Source organism: Sceloporus undulatus, chromosome 5 (assembly GCF_019175285.1).
Source record: "Sceloporus undulatus isolate JIND9_A2432 ecotype Alabama chromosome 5, SceUnd_v1.1, whole genome shotgun sequence".
Lineage (NCBI taxonomy): Eukaryota > Metazoa > Chordata > Lepidosauria > Squamata > Phrynosomatidae > Sceloporus > Sceloporus undulatus.
Window position 1 is genome coordinate 192,495,474 of NC_056526.1, and position 20,239 is coordinate 192,515,712.

At 46.6% G+C, this 20,239-nt stretch overlaps 1 protein-coding gene across 1 annotated transcript in view; it reads right to left on the minus strand.

The window, feature by feature from the left end:
• Window positions 1-20,239, minus strand: part of EXOC6B (exocyst complex component 6B) — a 259,373-nt gene that overhangs the window by 133,165 nt on the left and 105,969 nt on the right. The window contains 1 exon segment of the mRNA XM_042470120.1: window positions 3,933-4,106. Within this exon segment, the coding sequence (XP_042326054.1) occupies window positions 3,933-4,106 (174 nt within the window).

Below are 20,239 nucleotides of genomic sequence, written 5' to 3' on the forward strand. Positions count from 1 at the left end.
CTTTGGACACATCAAAGAAGAAGGAAGGACTCCTTGGAGAAGACCATAATGCTGGGAAAGGTGGAGGGAAGGAGGAGGAGAGAAAGGCCACAGGACAGATGGAGGGACTCCATGAAGGAGGTCACTAGGGTTTTTATGGGGTTGCAGGAATTAAGCAGATCAGGGGAGGACAGAGGGTCTTGGAGATGTTTCATCCATAAGACCGCCAGGGGCCAAGATCGACTTGAGGGCAGTTAACAACAATAAATGGGTGTAAAAGCTGGACAGGGCAGAAAGCTGATGGGAACGGAATAAAATAATTTGAAATGTGGTGCTGGAGGAGAGTTTTACAGATATTGAGGACTTCCAAAAGGACCAAAACAAAAAAAAACTGAGTGTCTGAGAGTATGTCAATCCTGAACTCTCCCTAGAAGTCAAGATGACTAAACCAAAGCTGTTGTACTTTGGACGTATTGCAAAGCAAAGCAACTCCCTGGAAAAGATTGTAATGATGGGAGCAATGGAGGGTAGAAGGAAAAGAGGAAGACGTAAGTGGAATAGTTCAGTTAAGAAAGCTGCAGCTGCTACCCTGAATTCTGAAAGACCCAAACAGGACTACTAACAGCAAGGATCTTTCAGAGCAATCTCATTCAGAGGGTCACCATAAACCGAAGCGACCTGACGGCACAGAACAGGAAGAACAAGAGTGAAGCAGGCTTGAACTCTCTCCCTAGGAGAGGTTTGTATTCTGGACATACAGTATCATGAAATAGTGACTGACTGGGGAAATGCTTGGTAAAATGGAAGACAGGAGGCAAGAGAACGGTTGTGGTGGGCTGAGTACATCCAGGAAGCCATGGCTACTGCCCTGAATTTGCAGGTCTAATGATGACCAAGAGGGCTCTTGAATCATGTCTCTCACTCAGAGGACGGCTGTAAGTTGAGGTTCACTTGACCACACTTAACCACCAAGGAGCAATGCACCTATGAAGCCAAATTATTTCAACAAACATTAAGTCAACCTCTGGGCAGTTTTGTCTACTCTTGACTGGCACCAACTGCACAAGGGCTCCAGGAATTATGCTGCTGCTGTTGTAGTCGTCGTCGTCTCTGGGCTACTAGAGGTTCTTTCACGGGAGGTTCTGGGGATCCAAGCTGTTCTGCCAAGAGAGCCAAGGGAGCTGGTGCTTCACCCCAAAGCTTTTTAGCATGGCTGACACATTGGCCTCTGCATGAAACTGACGGCAGGCATTTTAGGAACTGTCCCCATCCCCAGCAGCAGGGTAATGCACGTGCAATCCTTCACAAACCTTTGGGGCCACAGGGCCTGTCTTCTCCTCTCTCACCCGGCCTCTCCCTACATCCCAGCTGTGGGGCCAAAGTTGTCAGAGACCAAAAGCAGGGCCTTTTCGATGACTGCCCTAGTTCTGAATAAAGAGTACTCCCAAACGATTATTCCTTCCAGCCTTCCACCTCAGTGTTTCTGGTAAAGGTCATCTACCCATGAATGCCTTTTTCTCCAGGGAGGGAGGAATGTGCTCTAAATTTGCTGCTGCTTCTTTCTGCTTTTACAACTCCATTTCTGGAGCACGCCTGCTTCCTTTTGCTATATTACAGTATTTTAAGTGAGGGCTGAGAAACAGCTTGAGGGACTCAGCCGTCTGGGAGCACAGCGTACTCTCTGTGTGCCAAAGGCCTTGGGGTACAACACTGGCAACCCCAGGCTGGGATGACAGAGGCCTATCTCCACCCAAAATCCAAAAGGGGTACTGACAATACTGGGATGGACTTAAGGCCTGACTGGGAATAAGGCAGCTTCCTATGCTGCTATGCTGCAAAAGCAGGTCAGAAATGCTTTAAAGTCTATCCCTGCCTGGGAGCATCAGGCAGACCCCAAACCTGACTCCCTGGTTTTCGAAAAGTGCTCTGAAGACCCTTCACCTGGGCAAGCTCTCTTTCCCCTCAACAGAGATCCCTCTAAATGGAGGAGGGACATGGATTCTGACTCCGTCAGCCTCCGTTCCACCAAAAGGTTCCCACCAGATCAGCCAGGCTCAGTCCTGCCTTTTCCTTCCTGCCTGATTCCCTCTTTATCAGCTACTCAGTAGCTGAGCTTAGCCCCCTTCTCCTTATCCCTCCCTGCTTTCTGTTGTGATTTGTCTTTGGAGAATAGAAATCCTCTCACTGACGCAGAGCTGCCATTCTCTCGCTAGAGCCAAAAAGGCAGGCCATGAGGTCAAGCAACTTGGGCCAAAAGAGAGAGTGGAGAAGCCGCTGCCCCTACATCAGACCTTTCTAGTGCTCCATTTAAAGGGAAAGGCTCTATCTACTGCACTAGCCCCTAAAGCCACCCGCAGACCTGAGATGGCCAAGTGGACACAACAGTAGCCTTCCAGCTTGTATGTTTCCAGTGTGACAAATATGTTACCCACATTGGGGCAAAACTATAAAAAGACTTTGTAGAAACATAGAAAGCAACTTTTGGACATTTGGTCAGACTCTCTAGTTCAGCATTTTCTACTCTAATAGAGACTGGATTTAGTTAACTGAAGAAACCTGAATTCTCAATGTACACCGTATATTCCCTGCTTAGTTGATGCCAACGTCCCTGGAATGTTTCCTAGGAAGCTGTTCTCTCTATTTGGTCACCCAGGATTATTTCATTCTTATGTTTCTCCTGTTCAAATCCCTACAACTTGCTTTAGCCTTGAGCAGCCAGGCAGACAACCTCCATCAGGAGACAGATGTTGGGGAGGACTCGCATCCTGCCTGGTTCTGCTGGACCATTCCTTAGCTTTCAAGAGCAGGTGATGGGTCTCCTTTGACCCCCTTGGCCTTTGATTCCTCATTCCTGCATGGGACAAGTCTCTCGTCTTGTATGCTCTTTAACACGAACCAGTGGAGGAGATAATCTGGAGAAGAAGATACCGTCCTCTTCTTTCAATCTCTTTCTTACCGCATTCCAGTGAGGCAAGGGTGTGCTAAATCAGTGCTTGGAATCAGTGTGGGGCTGGGATACCAGACTCATAGAGTTGGAAGAGACCCCAAGGGCCATCCAGTCCAACCCCTCCCCTTCTGCCATGCAGGAACTCACAATCAAAGCACCCCCAAGAGATGGCCATCCAGCATCTGTTTAAAAATAGCCTCCAAAGAAGGAAGCTCCACCACCTTCCAAGGCAGTATATTCTTCCACTACCTCTCTCAGAATATTTAATCTGAAAGTGAAGAGAATCAGTTGTTGCCTAATATGACTTAACACTCTTTGGCTTGTTCTCTCTTTTTGCTTTTTGGAGGGCTGGTGATTTTGATGGCGCTTTCAAGATGGTAATGTCACTTTGTTGCCATTGCTGTTGTTCTTATGTACCTTCAAGATGACCCCAGCCTATGGTGACCTTCTCCTAGGGCTTTCTTGGCAAAAGTAACAATAATCCCTTAAAACTCCCCAAAACAACATCTTGATGGAAGGTAAACCTATGACTCGAATATCATCATTTTTTTCCCTTCTCCAGTATGATTTTTAATACCTTTGCCTGATGATGCCAGTGGCGCTTCAAAAGCTTTCATGGCGTATTTTGTGCATTTTTCATTGACCCAATAAAGGCATCACTGTTTTGTGGGTTTTGTGTGGGTTCTGACTGGGATGCAGCAGGAGCTTGCTCCGCTAGGCCACTAGTCACACAGGGGCAGATGGCAAAAGAAAAAGAGTGAGCCAGTGAAGAGGGACTCATTCCCTCTTGGAAAGAGAAGGTTGGCTGGCAAATCCTGACAACCCAGAGGCCAAAGAGGAACAGACCCCTGAGCCCTGGCCTGCCCCCAAGACCCTATATTTAAAGGCATGGCTTCTCCCCAAAGGCACCTTCCCCCTTCCCTCTGTGACCCTTTCTCCCAAGCAATTTGGATATTGGGTAAGCCTTCCCACCACAGCTGTCCCCCCGCATTCTGGATGCTCTTGCCTCTTCATCCTCCTCTTCGTCTTCCACATCCAAGATGCCAGAATCCTGCTCAGACATCGGGCTGGTGTTTTTGACCTCAGGGTCTGGACTTGCGTGCACCTCTTTCTTCAGTCTCCTGAGACCAGCTTTCGAGGGATGAGACACGACGCCATCCAAGCTCCTCTGCTGCTGGGCCTGCAGAACAGAAGCAGACAGAAAATTAAGGCCCCCAAATACTTCCTAGTGTTGCCCTATTTTGCAACAGAGGTCAACCCTTAGAACTTCCCATTAGGAATTTTTCTCTGCCTTTCAGTCTCCAACCTCTCTCTGGAGACTACAGGCCGACTCCTAATCCCAACCGAAGCCAGTACCGTGCAATGGAGGGAACGTACTTGGCGTTGACTTACAAAGCTGCTATTGATTCAGCGGCTCAACGGTATTCGGGACCAACAATGGGAGGCAGGCCTTTGCAATTGCACAAACACTCCCAAGCTGCTCTTTCACAGATGACTTTCCTAAGCCCAATGTACTGCCAGAATGATCGGTTTACGGCCCAGCTGCGCCGATGCTGGACCAGAAGCCATGTGGCAGCCGTCACCGGATGCATTAAGAACCAAGAGTTACTTTACTTTTGGATACGTTCCTCTTTTCATCCCCTGTCAATAAAAGCCTTCCACATCTGGGCCCCAGAGATCCATGAAAGCATTCTTGCAGCATCCTGGGAAATCTGAATGGTTTGCTCTTGATTGACACCGTCTGCAAAATGCATTCTGTCAGAGAAGCGAGGTGCGGATATTCCCAGAGCTGTGCTTGAGAGAAAGGAGGACAACCTGGCAGGAATGCAGATCCACTAACTCACCCCCAGTTTTACCACATTTGCTGGTAATCCTAATATTTTAATCTGCAGCAAGCATAAAATTGGGGGGGGGGGGGGGGGAAAGAGGCACAGAGAGGGAGCCCCACCAAGAGGAGCTTCATGCCCGCGATTTTCTGAGCGGCAGAAAAGTGTGCCGCTCAACCTTCCAATTAAACTGACAGTCTGAAACGGAGCAGGGATTTTCTCGTTCAATAACACCACTCTCAAATGACAGGGAGGAAAATCCACCAGCTCCAGAGCAGTACGTGTGAACTGACAGGAGTTCAGAAGTGAGTGGAAGGGAACCAGGAGGCAGACAGTCTTCAAAAGCCCAGCATGGAAATGGTCTCAGGAGGCCACCAACCCTGCTCTTCGCGGGAAGCCCGAGACGGATGCCGACAGCATGCCCGCTGTCAGAGAGCAGCGTCTGAGCCGGCAGCAGAGGCACCGGGCAAAGTGGGGAGAATTGTTTAGAGATGCAGCCATGTTAGTCTGGAAAATCAATATGCAAAGGGATCTTGCGGCACCGCTGAAACTAAATGAGTGAAAGAAATTGTAGCATGAGCTTTCATAGGCTTACTGTACATACTCATGTATAAGTCTAGAAATTTAGGTCAAAAAATTGACCCCCAAAACTTGAGTCAACTTATCCATGGGTCAATGTAAGTACTGTATCTTAACTCTTAACAGAAGGAACTATCTCCTGGTGAAAAGCAAGAGTATAATCTGTCCTGGAAGCACTGACCCCTTCTACTCTCTCATCCATCCAGCCTTAAGAGTAAACACAAAGGGTTATGTCTGCTGGAATTTTGGAAGTCCTTTGACATTGTTTTGCTTTGCTTCATCCTTTAGATCCTTTGCTATATGCCCCTACGTTTTACCCTCGACGTATCCACGGGCCATAGCAAAATACATAATTTTGACCCCAGAGCTTGCCCTCGATTTATACATGAGGTTGACTTATAGTCAAGCCTATACAGTAAATCTACTTCCTAGGATACATGGAGGGGGAAGAGTGTTAGGCCAGGACATAATATGTTAAGTATGCACACTGGGCCCTTGGTGTATCTGCTAGGGTTTGGTTCCAGGACCCACCGTAGATACCAAAACCCATGACTGCTCAAGTCCCATTAAATACAAAGGTGTAGTGGAATGGTGACCCTTTTATAAAATGGTGAAATCAAGCTTTGCTTTTTGGAATTTACATATTTTAAAAAATATTTTCAAGCCATGGATTGTTGAATCCATAGGTAAGACTCTATGGATATGTGTGCAATATCCTGCCTTCCTCTCGGGGATGGGAGACATTGCGGCTTCCAACAAATTAGGAAACAAGTTGCATGAAAACGTAGTAAATTATACACATCGAAACAGATCTTGATTCTACTCCTAAAACAACCCATTAAAACAATTTCAAAACATCACACTAATAATAAATAATCAGTAAGATATGAAGAAGTCCAGCAATACCAGTTTAAAAACGTTGGCTGTTGCAGTCAGTCGGTGGCTAAAGGCCTACCCAAAAAGAATGGTCTTCCACCTGCCAGCAGCATGACAACAGCGGGTTTGTCCACACTACACAATTATATTGCTTCCATAGAAACCTAGAGCTGCAGGAAGACACCATCAAAGCCCTCCTGGCAAGTGACCTCTATTGATGCCACTTTAACTCTCACTGCTGTTACCTATGCAATCCTGAAACTGGCGATTTGGGGAAGACTTTAGACTTCCTACTACTATTGTTCAGGAGAGGGACGGAGAATTCTATTGGCCTCACCAAACTACAAATCCCAGGATTCCCTCAGACGGACCAAAAGCAAAGTGGTATCAAAGGGCCATAGTTGTGGCATGCAGATACACACTTTGGGAAGGAGTTCCATAATCTGGGGGCAGCTACTGAGAAGGCCTCCCCCAAAACTTCATTAAATATACCTTTGAGGGTGGTGGGCCTCCCCTGCAGACCTCAAAGCCCAGGCAGGCTTAAAAGTGAGAATGCGGACTTCCAGACAGATTGGATCCAAGTTGGCTATGCGAAAAAATAATGGGTTGCCAAAGGCTTCAGGGCTACTCCAGCCCTGAGCATGCTTCACAAACTGGTGGGTCACTTGCTACTTCTCCTTCATGTGCACTTGCCCGTCTGGCATGCAGAAATCAATGAGGCCAGGAGCAGAATCACAGAATCAGAGTTGCAAGAGACCCCAAGGGCCACCCAGTCCAACCCCATTCTGCCATTCTGTGACAGAAGGCCATCTAGCCTCTGTTTAAAGACCCCCAAAGAAGGAGACTCCAAAACAGTGTCTTCCACTGTCAAAGAGCACCTTACCATCAGGAAGTTTTTCCTAAGGTTGAGGTGAAATCACTCTTCCTGTAGTTTGCATCCATTGTTCCAGGTCCTAGTCTCTGGAGCAGCAGAAAACAAGCTTGCTCCATCCTCCATATGACATCCTCAATATCATAGAATAAATATGATAGACATCCGCAGTATAACAGAACTAAAAAGAAAATCAGGGAAAAGAAGAAAGGATCCAGTAGCACTATCAACTGATTTATTTAAGCCTGAATCTATAGAGTCATTTGGAAATTGGAGTTGGAAGAGACCTCAAAGGCCATGAAGTCCCCTTCTGCCATGCAGCAAGACACAACCAAAGCATCCCCTGGGCAGATGGTCATCCAACCTCTGCTTAAAAACCTCCAAAGAAGGAGACTCCAAGACAGCATCTTCCCCTGTCAAACAGCTCTTACTGCCAGGAAGTTCCTCCTAATGCTTAGGCAGAATCTCTTTTTCTCTAGTTTGCATTCATTGCTCCATGTCCTGTTCTCTGGAACAACAGAAAACAAGCTTGCTCCATCCTCAATGTGACACCCCTTCCACCTCTTAACTTTCTTTTCTCCAGGCTAAACATACCCAGCTCCAAAGTCTCTCCTGATAGGGCTTCATGATTTCCAGACCTTTCACCATTTTGGTCACCTCCCTTTGGACACATGGCTTCCGTTTCTCAACATCCCTTTTGAATTGTGGTGCCCAGAACTGGACACAGGATTATTCCAGGTGAGGCCTGACCAAAGCAGAATAGAGTGGCATTGTGACTTCCCTTGATCTAGACACTATACTTCCAAGAAGAAGGAAGGCCTTCCTACATGCATCCAGCATTTTCCCGCAGAGTAAGGGAAAGAAGGACACCTCGCCGCCACCCATGGAGCCTTTGGCCCAAGAGGGTAAATGGAAGAGAAATGAGCCGTGACCAAGCCACACCTGGGCAAGAAAGACTCTGCTCCCAAAATGGAGCCTGAAGGTATCTGCTGGGCAGAGGGAACCTCCTCTTTCAAATTCTGTATAGCTCCTTGTGGGTGGCAGCATCCCCCCCAAAAAATATCTGGGTCAGGAGCCATGCACTGCTCCAGATACTGTCAGACTACAACTCCCAGCACTCATTAACAACTGAGGAACACACTGACCATGAGGGCTGTTGGAAGCAGCAGTCCAAGAACATCAGCCAAGCTCCAGGATCTCCATCCCGCTGCCCCTGAAGCAAATATTCTCGTTTTAAACTTTAACCCTGAGATATCCAGGACGGAGGGGAAGTTCATGCGATCAGACTCAGCCAATGTCTATAATATATGGGTAGCTGATGACAATCAGCCACGATGGTGGACTTTGAGAAGATCCTCAAGTGCAAAGACAGATCATTAAATGCCAAAGCCAGACCCATCCAGCCACCGTTTTTCTGATTTCTCAAACAATGAAGACAGCTGACAAAAAGCAAATCAACTAATTTGAAATATGGGGCTGGGCTGAACCTCCCAAAGGACAATCAGTGGGCTTTATTGCAAAGGAAGCCTTTTCCCTAGAAACCCAGACGACTAAATGGAGGCTATCGTACTTTGGCCGTAGGAGACAATAATACAGAAACCTGGAAGAGCCGATAATGCTGGAGGAAACTGGGAAGCGTTAGGAAAAGAGGAAGACGGCGTTCCAAGTGGCCAAGGAAAGACCTGCTTCCATCCTGCATTTGCAAGACCTGAGCTGGGCTGTTGAGGCGCTCCTGGAGGTCTCTCATTCGGAGGGGGGTCCACATGTCAAAATCAATTTGATGACAAATAACAACAACAACAAAGCAAGGCGTAGCCAGCAACTGCCCTTGGAAGGCTGAGGGAAGAAAGGAACTTGCACTGCAAGGCATTAACAACCATTACATGCAGCCCTTTTGTTGCTACTACTTATTGTCACCCCTCCTGGAGTCCCCCTGAAATGTAAGAGGTCCTAGATACCGCTTTGGCCGCTTTGGGGCCAGGGTCAAGGCAGAGCTGACCTCCCCAGGGCCAGGCAGAGCCAGCAGGAAAGCAAGCTGGACCTGGGACAGGATCCCCTGCGACGGCGCTTCCCTGACCTCTAGTGGCAAAAGGGAGCCGAATCTCAGCCACGCATCTTCCAGAGACGCACACCTCTTCCCTCTGTGAAATCGCAGGCATTTGGCTCTTCTCCAGACCCCAGTTGCCAGCCCCAAATCGGAGCCAGGTTGGCCGCTCCGACTTCTCTATGGCTCCAAAGCCTCACTTCACCTCCTCCTCCTCCTCCTCCTGCCCTCCTTCCCTCTGTCAGCTAACTGGCAATATCTACAAATGAATTTGTAGAAACTGAATATCTGCAATCCAAATATGGCCCTGCAACTTTAGGTGCATCTGAGGTTCCTTTAATACTGGAGACATTGACTGAGGCCAAACACGTATCCAAACCAACAAGCTGTATATATACATTTGTTTTATCTATAAATAAATAAGGCAGGAAAGGTTCACAGTGAGAATGGGATACAGAACTGCAATATCCAACTCTGACAAGTCAATGGCCGTTGCTTTTAACATCTGTAACTAGTATGATTGTAGATCTCCAACTATGTCTTAGACAGCAGAAATTGTTCTTTTAGGTAGATTGGTTGCCACAATGTCTGTCCAAGAAAGAGCTTTCTAAATCAGCAAACTGTTGAAGATGTAATATTGCTAATGCCTCCTTAACGCATATGTTTTGGAGTTGTCCCAGAGTAGCTACATTTTGGGAGGAAGCTATCACACAAGTAAATGGTTTTGGAAAGTTCCTTGATATTCAGCAACATTTGTGTCCTTTTGAACTATTTACCTGTTTCTTGGAAAATAACAAATAGCCAATGGAAGTGGATTTTTCACATCCTGCTAAAAGATTAATACATCTTTACTGGAAAGATCCTTTTTCTCCACCTGTGATCCAGTGAATAGAAGACCTAACAATGCTTGCAGCATTTGAAAGAATTAACAAATGGATTTACACTTGGATATTTGTGGCCAGCTTTTATAGATACCTGCAACTAATGTGGTTCTTTGTTTTTCTCTCCTTTTGTGTTTTTCTTTTCCTGCTTCTGTTAGAGTAGAACATTATTGCATGTAACTGAGATCCCTTCTGAATGTAAATACATTTAAAAGCAAAAAAGAGGACAAAAACAACAGTGGAAAGGACTGCCTTGGAGGAGGTCTTTAAACTGGGGTTGGGTGGCCACTTCTGAGGACTCCATGGCCTTCGTGGCCCCTTCTAACTCTAGGATCTTACTCTTTTAAGCAAGCCAGAGGGAGAGCCAGTAAAGGAAGCCCTTCTTTCACCTTTTGGGGGGGTGGGTTGGGGGGAGATGGGGAAGGAAGCAGTCCTCCCTCCATCTGACAATGCCCATAAAGGAGGAAAAAAATGACCTGCCCGGCCAGCATCCAAGCTGTGCCTTCGGATCGGCGCCCTGTTTTGCGTAAAGGCCTTGGCAGTGAAGCCCCCCCCGGTTGGCGAGGCGCACTTGGAAGCCACATCAAAGACCCAGCAGCCCTCCATCCCACCCTCCGAAATCTGAGCAACCTGGGAGGGAGCGGAGGCCCAGAGGAGCCTTTACCTTTTGGTGTGGTTTACATGAAAGCCAAACCAAAAGAGAGAGAGCGAGAATTAAAATCTTTTTTGGGATAAAAGCACCCCTCTCGCAATGGGAGCGATCAATCTCTCTCCCTTTCTCCCATCAGCCCTTCTTCTCCTCTGGAAAGAGAGGCCTCTCTGATGTTGCAAAACCCAAAAGAGAGAAGGGTGGCTGGGCTACATATGACCCATTGCACATGCCCTTGCTCAACCCCATATGTACCTACGTGGGTGTTTTTATTCCCCAAGAAGGAGAGCTGGAGGTCAACCCTAGAATCATAGAATCCTAGAGGTTGAAGAGGCCCCAAGGGCCATCCAGTCCAACTCCACTCTGCCATGCAGGAAATCTCAATCAAAGCATCCCTGACAGATGGCCATCCAGCCTCTGTTTAAAGACCTCCAAAGGAGGAGACTCCAGTATACGCCACTGAGAGAGTGTGCTCCACTGTCAAACAGCTCTTACTGTCAGGAAGTTCTTCCTAATGTTGAGCTGGAATCTCTTTTCCTGGAGCTGGCATTCATTGCTCCTTTGTGTCCCATTCTCTGGAGCAGCAGAAAACAAGCTTGCTCCCTGTTCAATATGACATCCCTTCAAATATTTAAACAGGGCTCTCATGTCCCCTCTTAACCTTCTCTTCCCCAGGCTAAACACACCCAGCTGTCTAAGTCTCTCCTCATAGGGCTTCATGGTTTCCAGACCCTTCACCATTTTGGTGGCCCTCCTTTGGACTCAGTCCAGTTTCTCAACATCCTTTTTGAATTGTTTTGCCCAGAACTGGACATAATATTCCAGGTGAGGCCTGACCAGAGCAGAATAAAGTGGCACTATGACTTCCCTTGATGTAGACACTATACTTTTATTAATGTAACCTAAAATTGTATTCACCTTTTTAGCTGCTGCATCACACTGTTGACTCATGTCCAACTTGTGGGAAAGGTCTGCGGCTCAAGCTCCAGTGCCCAGGCCAAAGGCAGTTGGACAGTGAAACCATAAGCAGTGACGAAGGTTAGGTAGGCAGAGCTTTGGGTCAGAGATGGAATTGGCCTAGCAAGATCTGAAGGGTTGGGGGTTGGGGCTAACCACTAAACACAGCCACCACCCATACTCATCTTTTCCTACCTCTTTGCAGCTGCTTTCTCTTCCTGGGTTTCCAGCCTTTCCACCCTTTCTGCCACCATGTGGTTAGCTGCCTCCGAGTCGGCCCCCAACTCATAGGGACCCCATGAATGAAACACCCCCAAGTCCCCCGATCCTCCGCTGCTTTGTTCAGGTCTTGGAGACTCAGGACCATGGCCTCCCTAACTAAGTCCATCCAACTGGCGTGCAATCTTCCTCTCTTTCTTCTGCCTTCCACCTTTCCTGGCATTATTGTCTTTTCCAGTGAGTCCTTTCTTCTCAGGATATGCCCAAAGTATGAGAGCCTCAATCTAGTCACCTTGGCTTCCAGGGAGTTCAGGCTTGTTCTGTTCCAGGACCCAACTGCTTGTTACCTTGGCCATCCATGGCATCCTCTCCACTCTTCCCCAGTGCCACATCTCAAAAGGGTTTATAGCCCAAAAAACCCACGTAAAACTATAGTTTATTTTCTCCTTATCCGCTTTCCTCATTGTCCATCTCTCACATCCATATATAGATGAGGAATGGATGCAAGCTATAGGAAAAGAGATTCCACCTCAACATTAGGAAGAACTTCCTGAGAGTAAGGGCTGTTGGACAGTGGAACACACTCCTTCCTCGGAGTGCAGTGGAGTCTCCTTCCTTGGAGGTCTTTAAGCAGAGGCTGGATGGCCATCTGTCTCAGGGAGGGCTTTGATTGAGAGTTCCTGCATGGCAGAAGGGGGTTAGACTGGATGGCCCTTGGGGTCTCTTCCAACTCTAGGATTCTATGATTCTCTGATCTGCTGTCTGCTTGCCCAGTCCCTTACTGTAAGGGAAGGTGATGCTAACCATGTCCCCCTCCCCACCCAGTCAACTCAAAGAGACTCCAACTGGGGTTTCTCTGCCTCCTGGATCTCACACACCTAGGAGCCAGGCTTGTAGCCCTTTTCACAAACCTCATGCTTTAGATGCTTGGCTCCAAGAGCAAATCCCCAACCCAAGGCCTCCAATTTCATTCCAGGGACCCCCAGCACCACACAGCCCCTCCAAGCAAGAGCTGGAAGAAGCCCCGCTAGATTCATTGGCCATGCTGAGTGCAAGCTCTCCCATTTGGTTGGAGTGAATCCCTCCGACAGGCTCTTGCTCTGCATTTGGACGGATAATTGTCTCTTTCATGATGGTCCAGAGATAGAGGGGAGTCTGGTGTGGAAGAGAGGGAGGGAGAAAAGGGATTTATTGGGGCTGATGGCCCACTGGAAATCTCACCAGAGGTTTGGATGAGTTACTGAGAGCCTGCTTCTGCTGCTGTTGCTGTCACAATTGTTTTATGGACCCCTCTAATGGACAGAGACACCGAACTCTAAAATACTGTTTCACAATATCCCTCGGAATGGAATACATATTCCTTGGAACGATATTACAGATAGCAGGCTAACAAAGGCAGAGGAGGAGGAAGAGGAGGAGAAAAGAGAAAGCTAATAAAAAGCGACAGTGTGTTTGGTCCTCTGCCAGAGACGCATTTGAAAGTTATAAAATCCCTCCAAGATCAGATAAGGCAGAGGGGGGCTGTTATTACTGCAAGGTGTAAACGCAACACACTGACACCATGGCTTCTGGTTTAGCTTTTCCCACTAAAAGCCAGCCACACATAAAGGCTTATCAGGGGTTAGGAACCGGTTTATCAAGCAGGGCAATTTGTACTCAGGGCAGCGAAGGCGGGGAAGAAAGTCAAAACACTGCCATCAAAGGCAGGGCAGAAAGGACATTTTCCCTTATTGGTCTGTCACCTTTCAGAGCAAAGCCAGCACACATTCGCTCAGGCCCATAAAAGAGTCTCCTTTCAATTATAAAATTAAAACAACACCAATCTAAATATCCAACCCAGATTACCGCAGCAATTTAAATAAACACATTTAAAATGAAAAACAGCAGGGATTTCAACTGTAAAATACTCCAGCCCAGCACCTTCATTTAAAGTCTTCCACTGGCCAACGGCTCTTATGGTCAAGAAGTTCCTCCTAATGTTTTGGTGGAATCTCTTTTCCTGGAGCTTGCATCCATTGGGTCCTAGTCTCTGGAACAGCAGAAAACAAGCTTGCTCCCTCCTCAATATGACATCCATTCAAGTATTTAAACAGGGCTATCGTATCACCTCTTAACTTTCTTTTCTCCAGGCTAAACATCCCTAACTCGTTCCTCATAGGGCTTTATTGTTTCCAGACCCTTCACCATTTTGGTCTCCCTCCTTTGGATACATGGCTCCAGTTTCTCAATGTCCTTCTTGAATGATCATGCACAGATTTGGACACAGTGTTATTCCAGGTAGGGCCTGAGCAAAGCAGAACAGAATGGGACTACCACTTCCCATGATCTAGACCACTGGTCCCAAAACATTAGCCCTCCAGGTGTTTTGGACTTCAGCTCCCAGAAGTCCCAGCCAACTTGGCTAACAGTCTGGAACTCTGGAGGCTAAAGTCCAAATCATCTGGAGGACCCAATTTTGGGAATCATTGATCTAGACTAATCTGGTACCATCGGCAAACCTGGCCACCACACAGCTGAGTCCTTAATTCTAGATCATTTATGAACTGGAGCAGTGATGGCAAACGTTTTAGAGACTGAGTGTCCAAACTGCCACCAAAATCCACTTATTTATCACAAAGTGCCATGTCCCTCTGACTTTCTAGTAACAAACTCTGGTGAACTCTGTGCTGAGGCGATGGCATGTGAGCCCACAGAGAGGCACATGGTTCACCACCACTGAACTGGAGGAAAAGCCCTTTCCCCAGAACAGATGGGGGTCAAGAGGACTGCCTCCCCTCCCAATGCCAATGCGATTCTAGGCTGCAGCAATAGAAGTATAGTCTCTAGATCAAGGGAAGTGTTAGTGCCACTCTATTCTGCTTTGGTCAGGCCTCACCTGGAATAAGACTGTGTCCAGTTCTGGGCACCACAATTCAAAAAGGATGTGGAGAAACTGGAGCCATGTGTCCAAAGGAGGGCAATTAAAATGGTGAAGGGTCTACTTAGGGAATTGCTGAGGACATTTAGCCTGGAGAAAAGAAGGTTAAGAGGTGATATGATAGCCCTGTTTAAATACTTGAAGGGATGCCATATTGAGGATGGAGCAAGCTTGATTTCTGCTGCTCCAGAGAATAGGACATGGAACAATGAATGCAAGCTACACAAAATGAGATTCCAGCTCAACATTAGGAGCAACATCCTGACCATAAGAGCTGGTCAGATATTTTGGTGGAGTCTCCTTCTTTGGAGGCTGCTTTTAAGCAGAGGCTAGATGGCCATCTGTCGGGGATGCTTTGATTGAGAGTTCCTGCATGGCAAAAAGGGGTTGGGCTGGAGGGCCCTTCTTGGGGTCTCTTCCAACTCTACGATTCTATGATTCTATGCTTCTAATGCTCCTTGTGATAAGCAATGTCCCTGAATCCCTATGCTTCTTCAGGCCTTCTGCTCTCCTCCCAATCTTTGGGGTGGGTATTTAGTCCTCTTGTTGCTCATATCAGTTTTATTGCTGGCTCTACAGAGATAACATTTTGACATCACTTCAGCTGACTTGTTTTCACTGTAAAATCTGTGGTTGTTATGATTTTCTGGATTTTCTTTAAAATAGTTTTGAACCAAGCCGAGGGCGTATGCCATTTGGGCGATGCATATAAACCTTTCCCCAATTCTCTGTATCCCGATCTTTCACCAGTTGCTTCTCCCTTAGAGAAGCCCTCTTCTGAACCAACGCTGAGCAAGCAGGCAGGACTTGCGGCTCGTGTTATTTTTGTACGGTGCCTCTTCTGTCCCAGACAGCCTTACAAATAATACATTTTGCTGATGGATGAAAATGATTGCTGAGTTTACTCTGGAGCCTTTGATGAGGAACTCTATCAGGGGGTTTTGGAAGCCTGGCTGCATAATGTCTCCCAGATTGTCCCGTTTCCCTGTTTGTTGAACCTCTCGGTGGTGAAGCAGGGCCTCCTTTCGGAGAAATCAACATCCTTTATCTTCCCTTCTTCTACTTCTCCTGCAGCGTCCATCCAGACCAGGGACAGAGGGGTACGGTTTCGGAAAATTTGAGGCGGACAAAGTATGGGTAAAAAACCCCATGGGGAGGGGGAGGTGATTTGGGGGAAACAATTAAAAATTCAGTCCAGTACATCCCCTGTATCTGCGGGATCATTACCCATGGTTTCACTTATCCACATCCAAAAAATGTGGTTTCCCTAGGAATTTTCTAGTTTTAGTGCAAAGAAAGGAGAAAAGGAAACCAAGGCCAGGAATTGCAATGATGTGAGACCCTGCACCTCTTAGCCACTCTAGTTTATTCTTAAGTCTTCCTCTTCCATAGTTTGTGGGACAGACTTTGAGGCATTAATAAGTCAATGCCTGATCTTGAACTCATTCTATAAGAAAGCAAATCCATAATCCAATTTTGTCCCCTTTTCCTGGTGAAGAGAGAAGAAGGAGTCTGAACAAAGAGTTGTAGGCCCTATACATACAGGCCCTTTGTGGCGCGCCCATGACATGATAGGGTTGCCTCGGGGTGGCGCATGCACATGCCCCACAACCCTAGCACATGATGAGGGCGTCACAGCTGCACAGCACCACCCCCATGGCGCACACAGCTATGACGTCACAGCTGTGCAGCGTCCAAACAGTGCTGCGCAGCTGTGACACCATCAGGATATCTTTGTAGGTTTGCAGCAGCACAACTGCGCTGCAAAAAGAAGCAGCTTTTTAATGCTCCTTGGTTGCAGCAGCATCGCACAATTTGGTTGCTGCGGTGCTGCTGCAGAGCAAAGAGAGGCGCCTCCCCGGCGCCTCTTTCTGGCAGTCTGTACCCCACCATAAATGTCTTAACTTGTGGCAGAATGGGAGGGATTTGGAAGAGACCCCTTCACAGTTACATTGACCAAATGGCCACAGAGATCATCAATGCAGAGGTGAGACAACCCCCTTTCTCCCAATTCTCAACATTGATGCCATTCTCCAACACTCTGTTCCCCTCGCTTTGGGCTAAGACAACTTCTTCCTCCTCTTGTTACTCCTTAAGAAGTGATATGAGAGCCCCGTTTAAGTATTTTAAGGGGTGTCACACTGAGGAGGGAGCAAGCCTGTTTTCTGCTGCTCCAGAGAATAGGACCCAATGGAGCAATGGATGCAAACTGCAGGAAAAGGGATTCCACTCAACATTCGGAGGAACTTCCTGAGAGTAAGGGCTGTTTGAGAATGGAAGTCACTCTTTCAGAGATTTTGGTGGAGTCTCCTTCCTTGGAGGCCTTTAAGCAGAGGCTGGATGGCCACCTGTCACAGGGGATGCTTTGACTGAGAGTTCCTGCACGGCAGTTTGGCGTTAGACGGGATGACCCTTGGGGTCTCTTCCAACTCTAGGATTCCATGATTCTAAGAAAGCCCAGGCTGAAATGATCTCTTCTCATACAGTCACAGAATGCTGGAAGAGACCTCCACCAATTTTTACTTATTAGTGGAATGATGATGATGATGATGATGATGAGACCCCCAACCCCATCCAGTCCAGCCCTTTTGCCGTGAAGGAAAACACAAAGCATGGTACAAACTGTTTGGCACTTCTTGCCGAATGAAAAATGTAAGCAAGGATGTCAGGAGGGACCATGATTCTCACTTTTGAACCACTTTGTGGCTTCTGACTGTTCGAAGTAAAGCCTGTTTAAAGGAAAGAAAGACTAACTTGTCAGTGAGTCTTTTAGCTCATTTGGAAACTTGAAATTCAGTGAGCTGCTAAGCGGAGAACATTTTATTCATACGCCTCTATTAATGCTCAGTTGTGAAATATCTCTCTGCCATGGGGAACCTTTGGGCAAAAGCCTCATTTTGATGCTGCAAAAGGAAGAAACCACACGCTTCTGTTCCCAAAATGGTTTGGTAGGCCTCTCCTACTCAACAGATCTGGGAAGCGATATTTCAAAAGCACTCCACAGACAGCAGCAAACTCTGTCAGTTCGTAAAACTGAACCATGACCGCAAAAGAGCCGAGTGCGACGCAACTCACTCCTCTTTTTAAACGCTTCCTTATAAAACCTTTTCTATCTACAATGCACCCAAAACAGCGCATCAAACGCGACTCTGGGCACAAGCGTTCCTTAGCTTTCTTACTTCTTTAACAAAGCAGACAAGAAAGGACTTTATAATGAGGCTTGATCAGAACAGATGTCCAATACATACATATATACACACACACCCTTATTTTCTCCCATAATGGGACCTAAGGAGTCTTGGAGAAAAAAAACTTTAAAACAAAATGCAATTGAAACAATATGTATTGCAAACATTTTAAAACAATGAAGTAGGGCATGGTATTAAATTATTTAAAACAGATTAAAATATTATCCAGACCAGGGATGTATTGAATAGTTGTCTGCTATTATGCCTTTATCAAGCCTTAAAGAGGTTGATTTTGTGACCTGTGAAGTTAAACTACAAGATGAGAAGGTTAAGAGGTGATATGACAGCCCTGTTTAAGCATTTGAAGGGATTCTATATTGAGGATGGAGCAAGCTTGCTTTCTGCTGCTCCAGAGAAAAGGACACAATGGAGCAAGGGAAGCAAGCTCCAAGGAAAAGAGATTCTACCTTGACATTAAGAACTTCTTGATGGTAAGAGCTGCTGAACAGTGGAAGACACTGCATTGGATGTTTAGCCTGGAGAAGAGAAGGTTAAGGGGTGATATGATAGCCCTCTTTAAGTATTTGAAGGGATGTCACATTGAGGAGGGAGCAAGCTTGTTTCTGCTGCTCCAGAGAATAGGACCCAAAGGAGCCAGGGATTAAAGCAAGAGGAAACTTTCTGAATAATAATAAATATTTGAAGGGGTTTCTAGGACCCAGAACAATCGACTGAAGCTCCAGGAAAACTCAATTCAAAAGGAGGTGGGCACAATTTAAGAGGGATGTTGAGAAGTTGGATCATGTCCAGAGGAGGGCAGCCAAAATAGTGGAAGGTCTGGAAACCAGGAAGCCTTATGAGGAGAGACTCAGGGAATTGCTGGGGATGCTTAGCCTGGATTAAAGCCAGTTAAGGGCTGATATGACAGCCCTGTTTAAATATTTGAAGGGGTGTCACACTGAGGAGGGAGCAAGCTTGTTTTCTGCTGCTCCGGAGAACAGGACTCGGAGCAATGGATTCATGCTACAGGAAAAGAGATTCCACCTCTCACATTTTTATCACAATTCTGAAATATGTGCCAAGAAACTATATCAGGCTATCCTCCGCTCCGGCAAAATTTCCGTGGCGCTATTCAATTCCAAATCTGTATTTTGAGATGCCGAAGTCCAAGCCATGCCCTGCTTTAAGAAGCAAATATAATGTCGGTTCCTCCTCTTCTCATTGGCTTGTGAAAGAATTGTACGGAGATTTCATGTTTCTGCTAATTTAAAGGTATGGCAGATAAAGGTATCCAAACGCAAATGCATCATAAAGAACGATGCTTCATTTGCAACAGCAGCATCAGGAACTGTTTGGAAGTCATTCCTCCATCTTTGCTAAAATGCTTAGGGATGTAGAGGCCGTCGCTCCCTTCGCCAAAATGCTGAGGACTAGAAGTATATTGGGTTTTGAATTTTTTCAGATTCTGGAACTGATAGGCATCGATCTACGAAATGATAGGCATTGATCTACACCTTTTTAATATATCTAAATGATAATCTCTGACCTGCAATTTGATATCAAAAGTGCATCTTGACCTGAGTAGCCAAATGGCCTTAGCATGTGATCTCCCAGTGAAACAAGGGAAGCCATGAGTTTTTGATATGTAAACGAATTTCCTTTCCCAGCTTGGATGAGATTATGCAAGGAGCTGCTAAGTGCTATCAGGAAAGATGCTATCAAATGTCTTAAGGAAGTGTCTCTCTTTGTGATTGAGGGGGAACCATTTGAATCAAAGGAATGGCATTTGTAGCCATTCAGGTCCCTACTCTGCCAGAAACATTTGGGTTAGATCAAAACATTTGGTTAGGATGTGAAATACACTTCAAACAGTTTCCTTTGATTACCCTTTGTCTAGAGACCCTGTTAAACCCTTAAAAAGGTCTCCTAAATTTAGAGAGGTGCTGCGGCCAGCCACTAGCTGCTGCTACCAGTCACTCTGGGCTGCTACCAGTCACTCTCAGCTGCAGTCAGCCATCCACTGCAGCCAGTCATTCATTGCTGGTAGCCAAGAGCTAAGTCAGTTTTAAAGTCAGTCTCTCTCTGACTGGCCTGCTTAACCAGAATTGCAGACCCACACACACAAATTGGAAGACAGAACTTCTACATAAGGTGAGCATTTCCGTTAGACAAGCCTAATATCTATTCCACATTTACCACGTTATTTCCTGAGTCTTGTATGAAGGTGTGAGTGTATGTGCCTGTATATTTGAATCCTTGTTTCCAATAAAAGAGACATGATTGTACTTAGAGCCTCTGCCTCATTT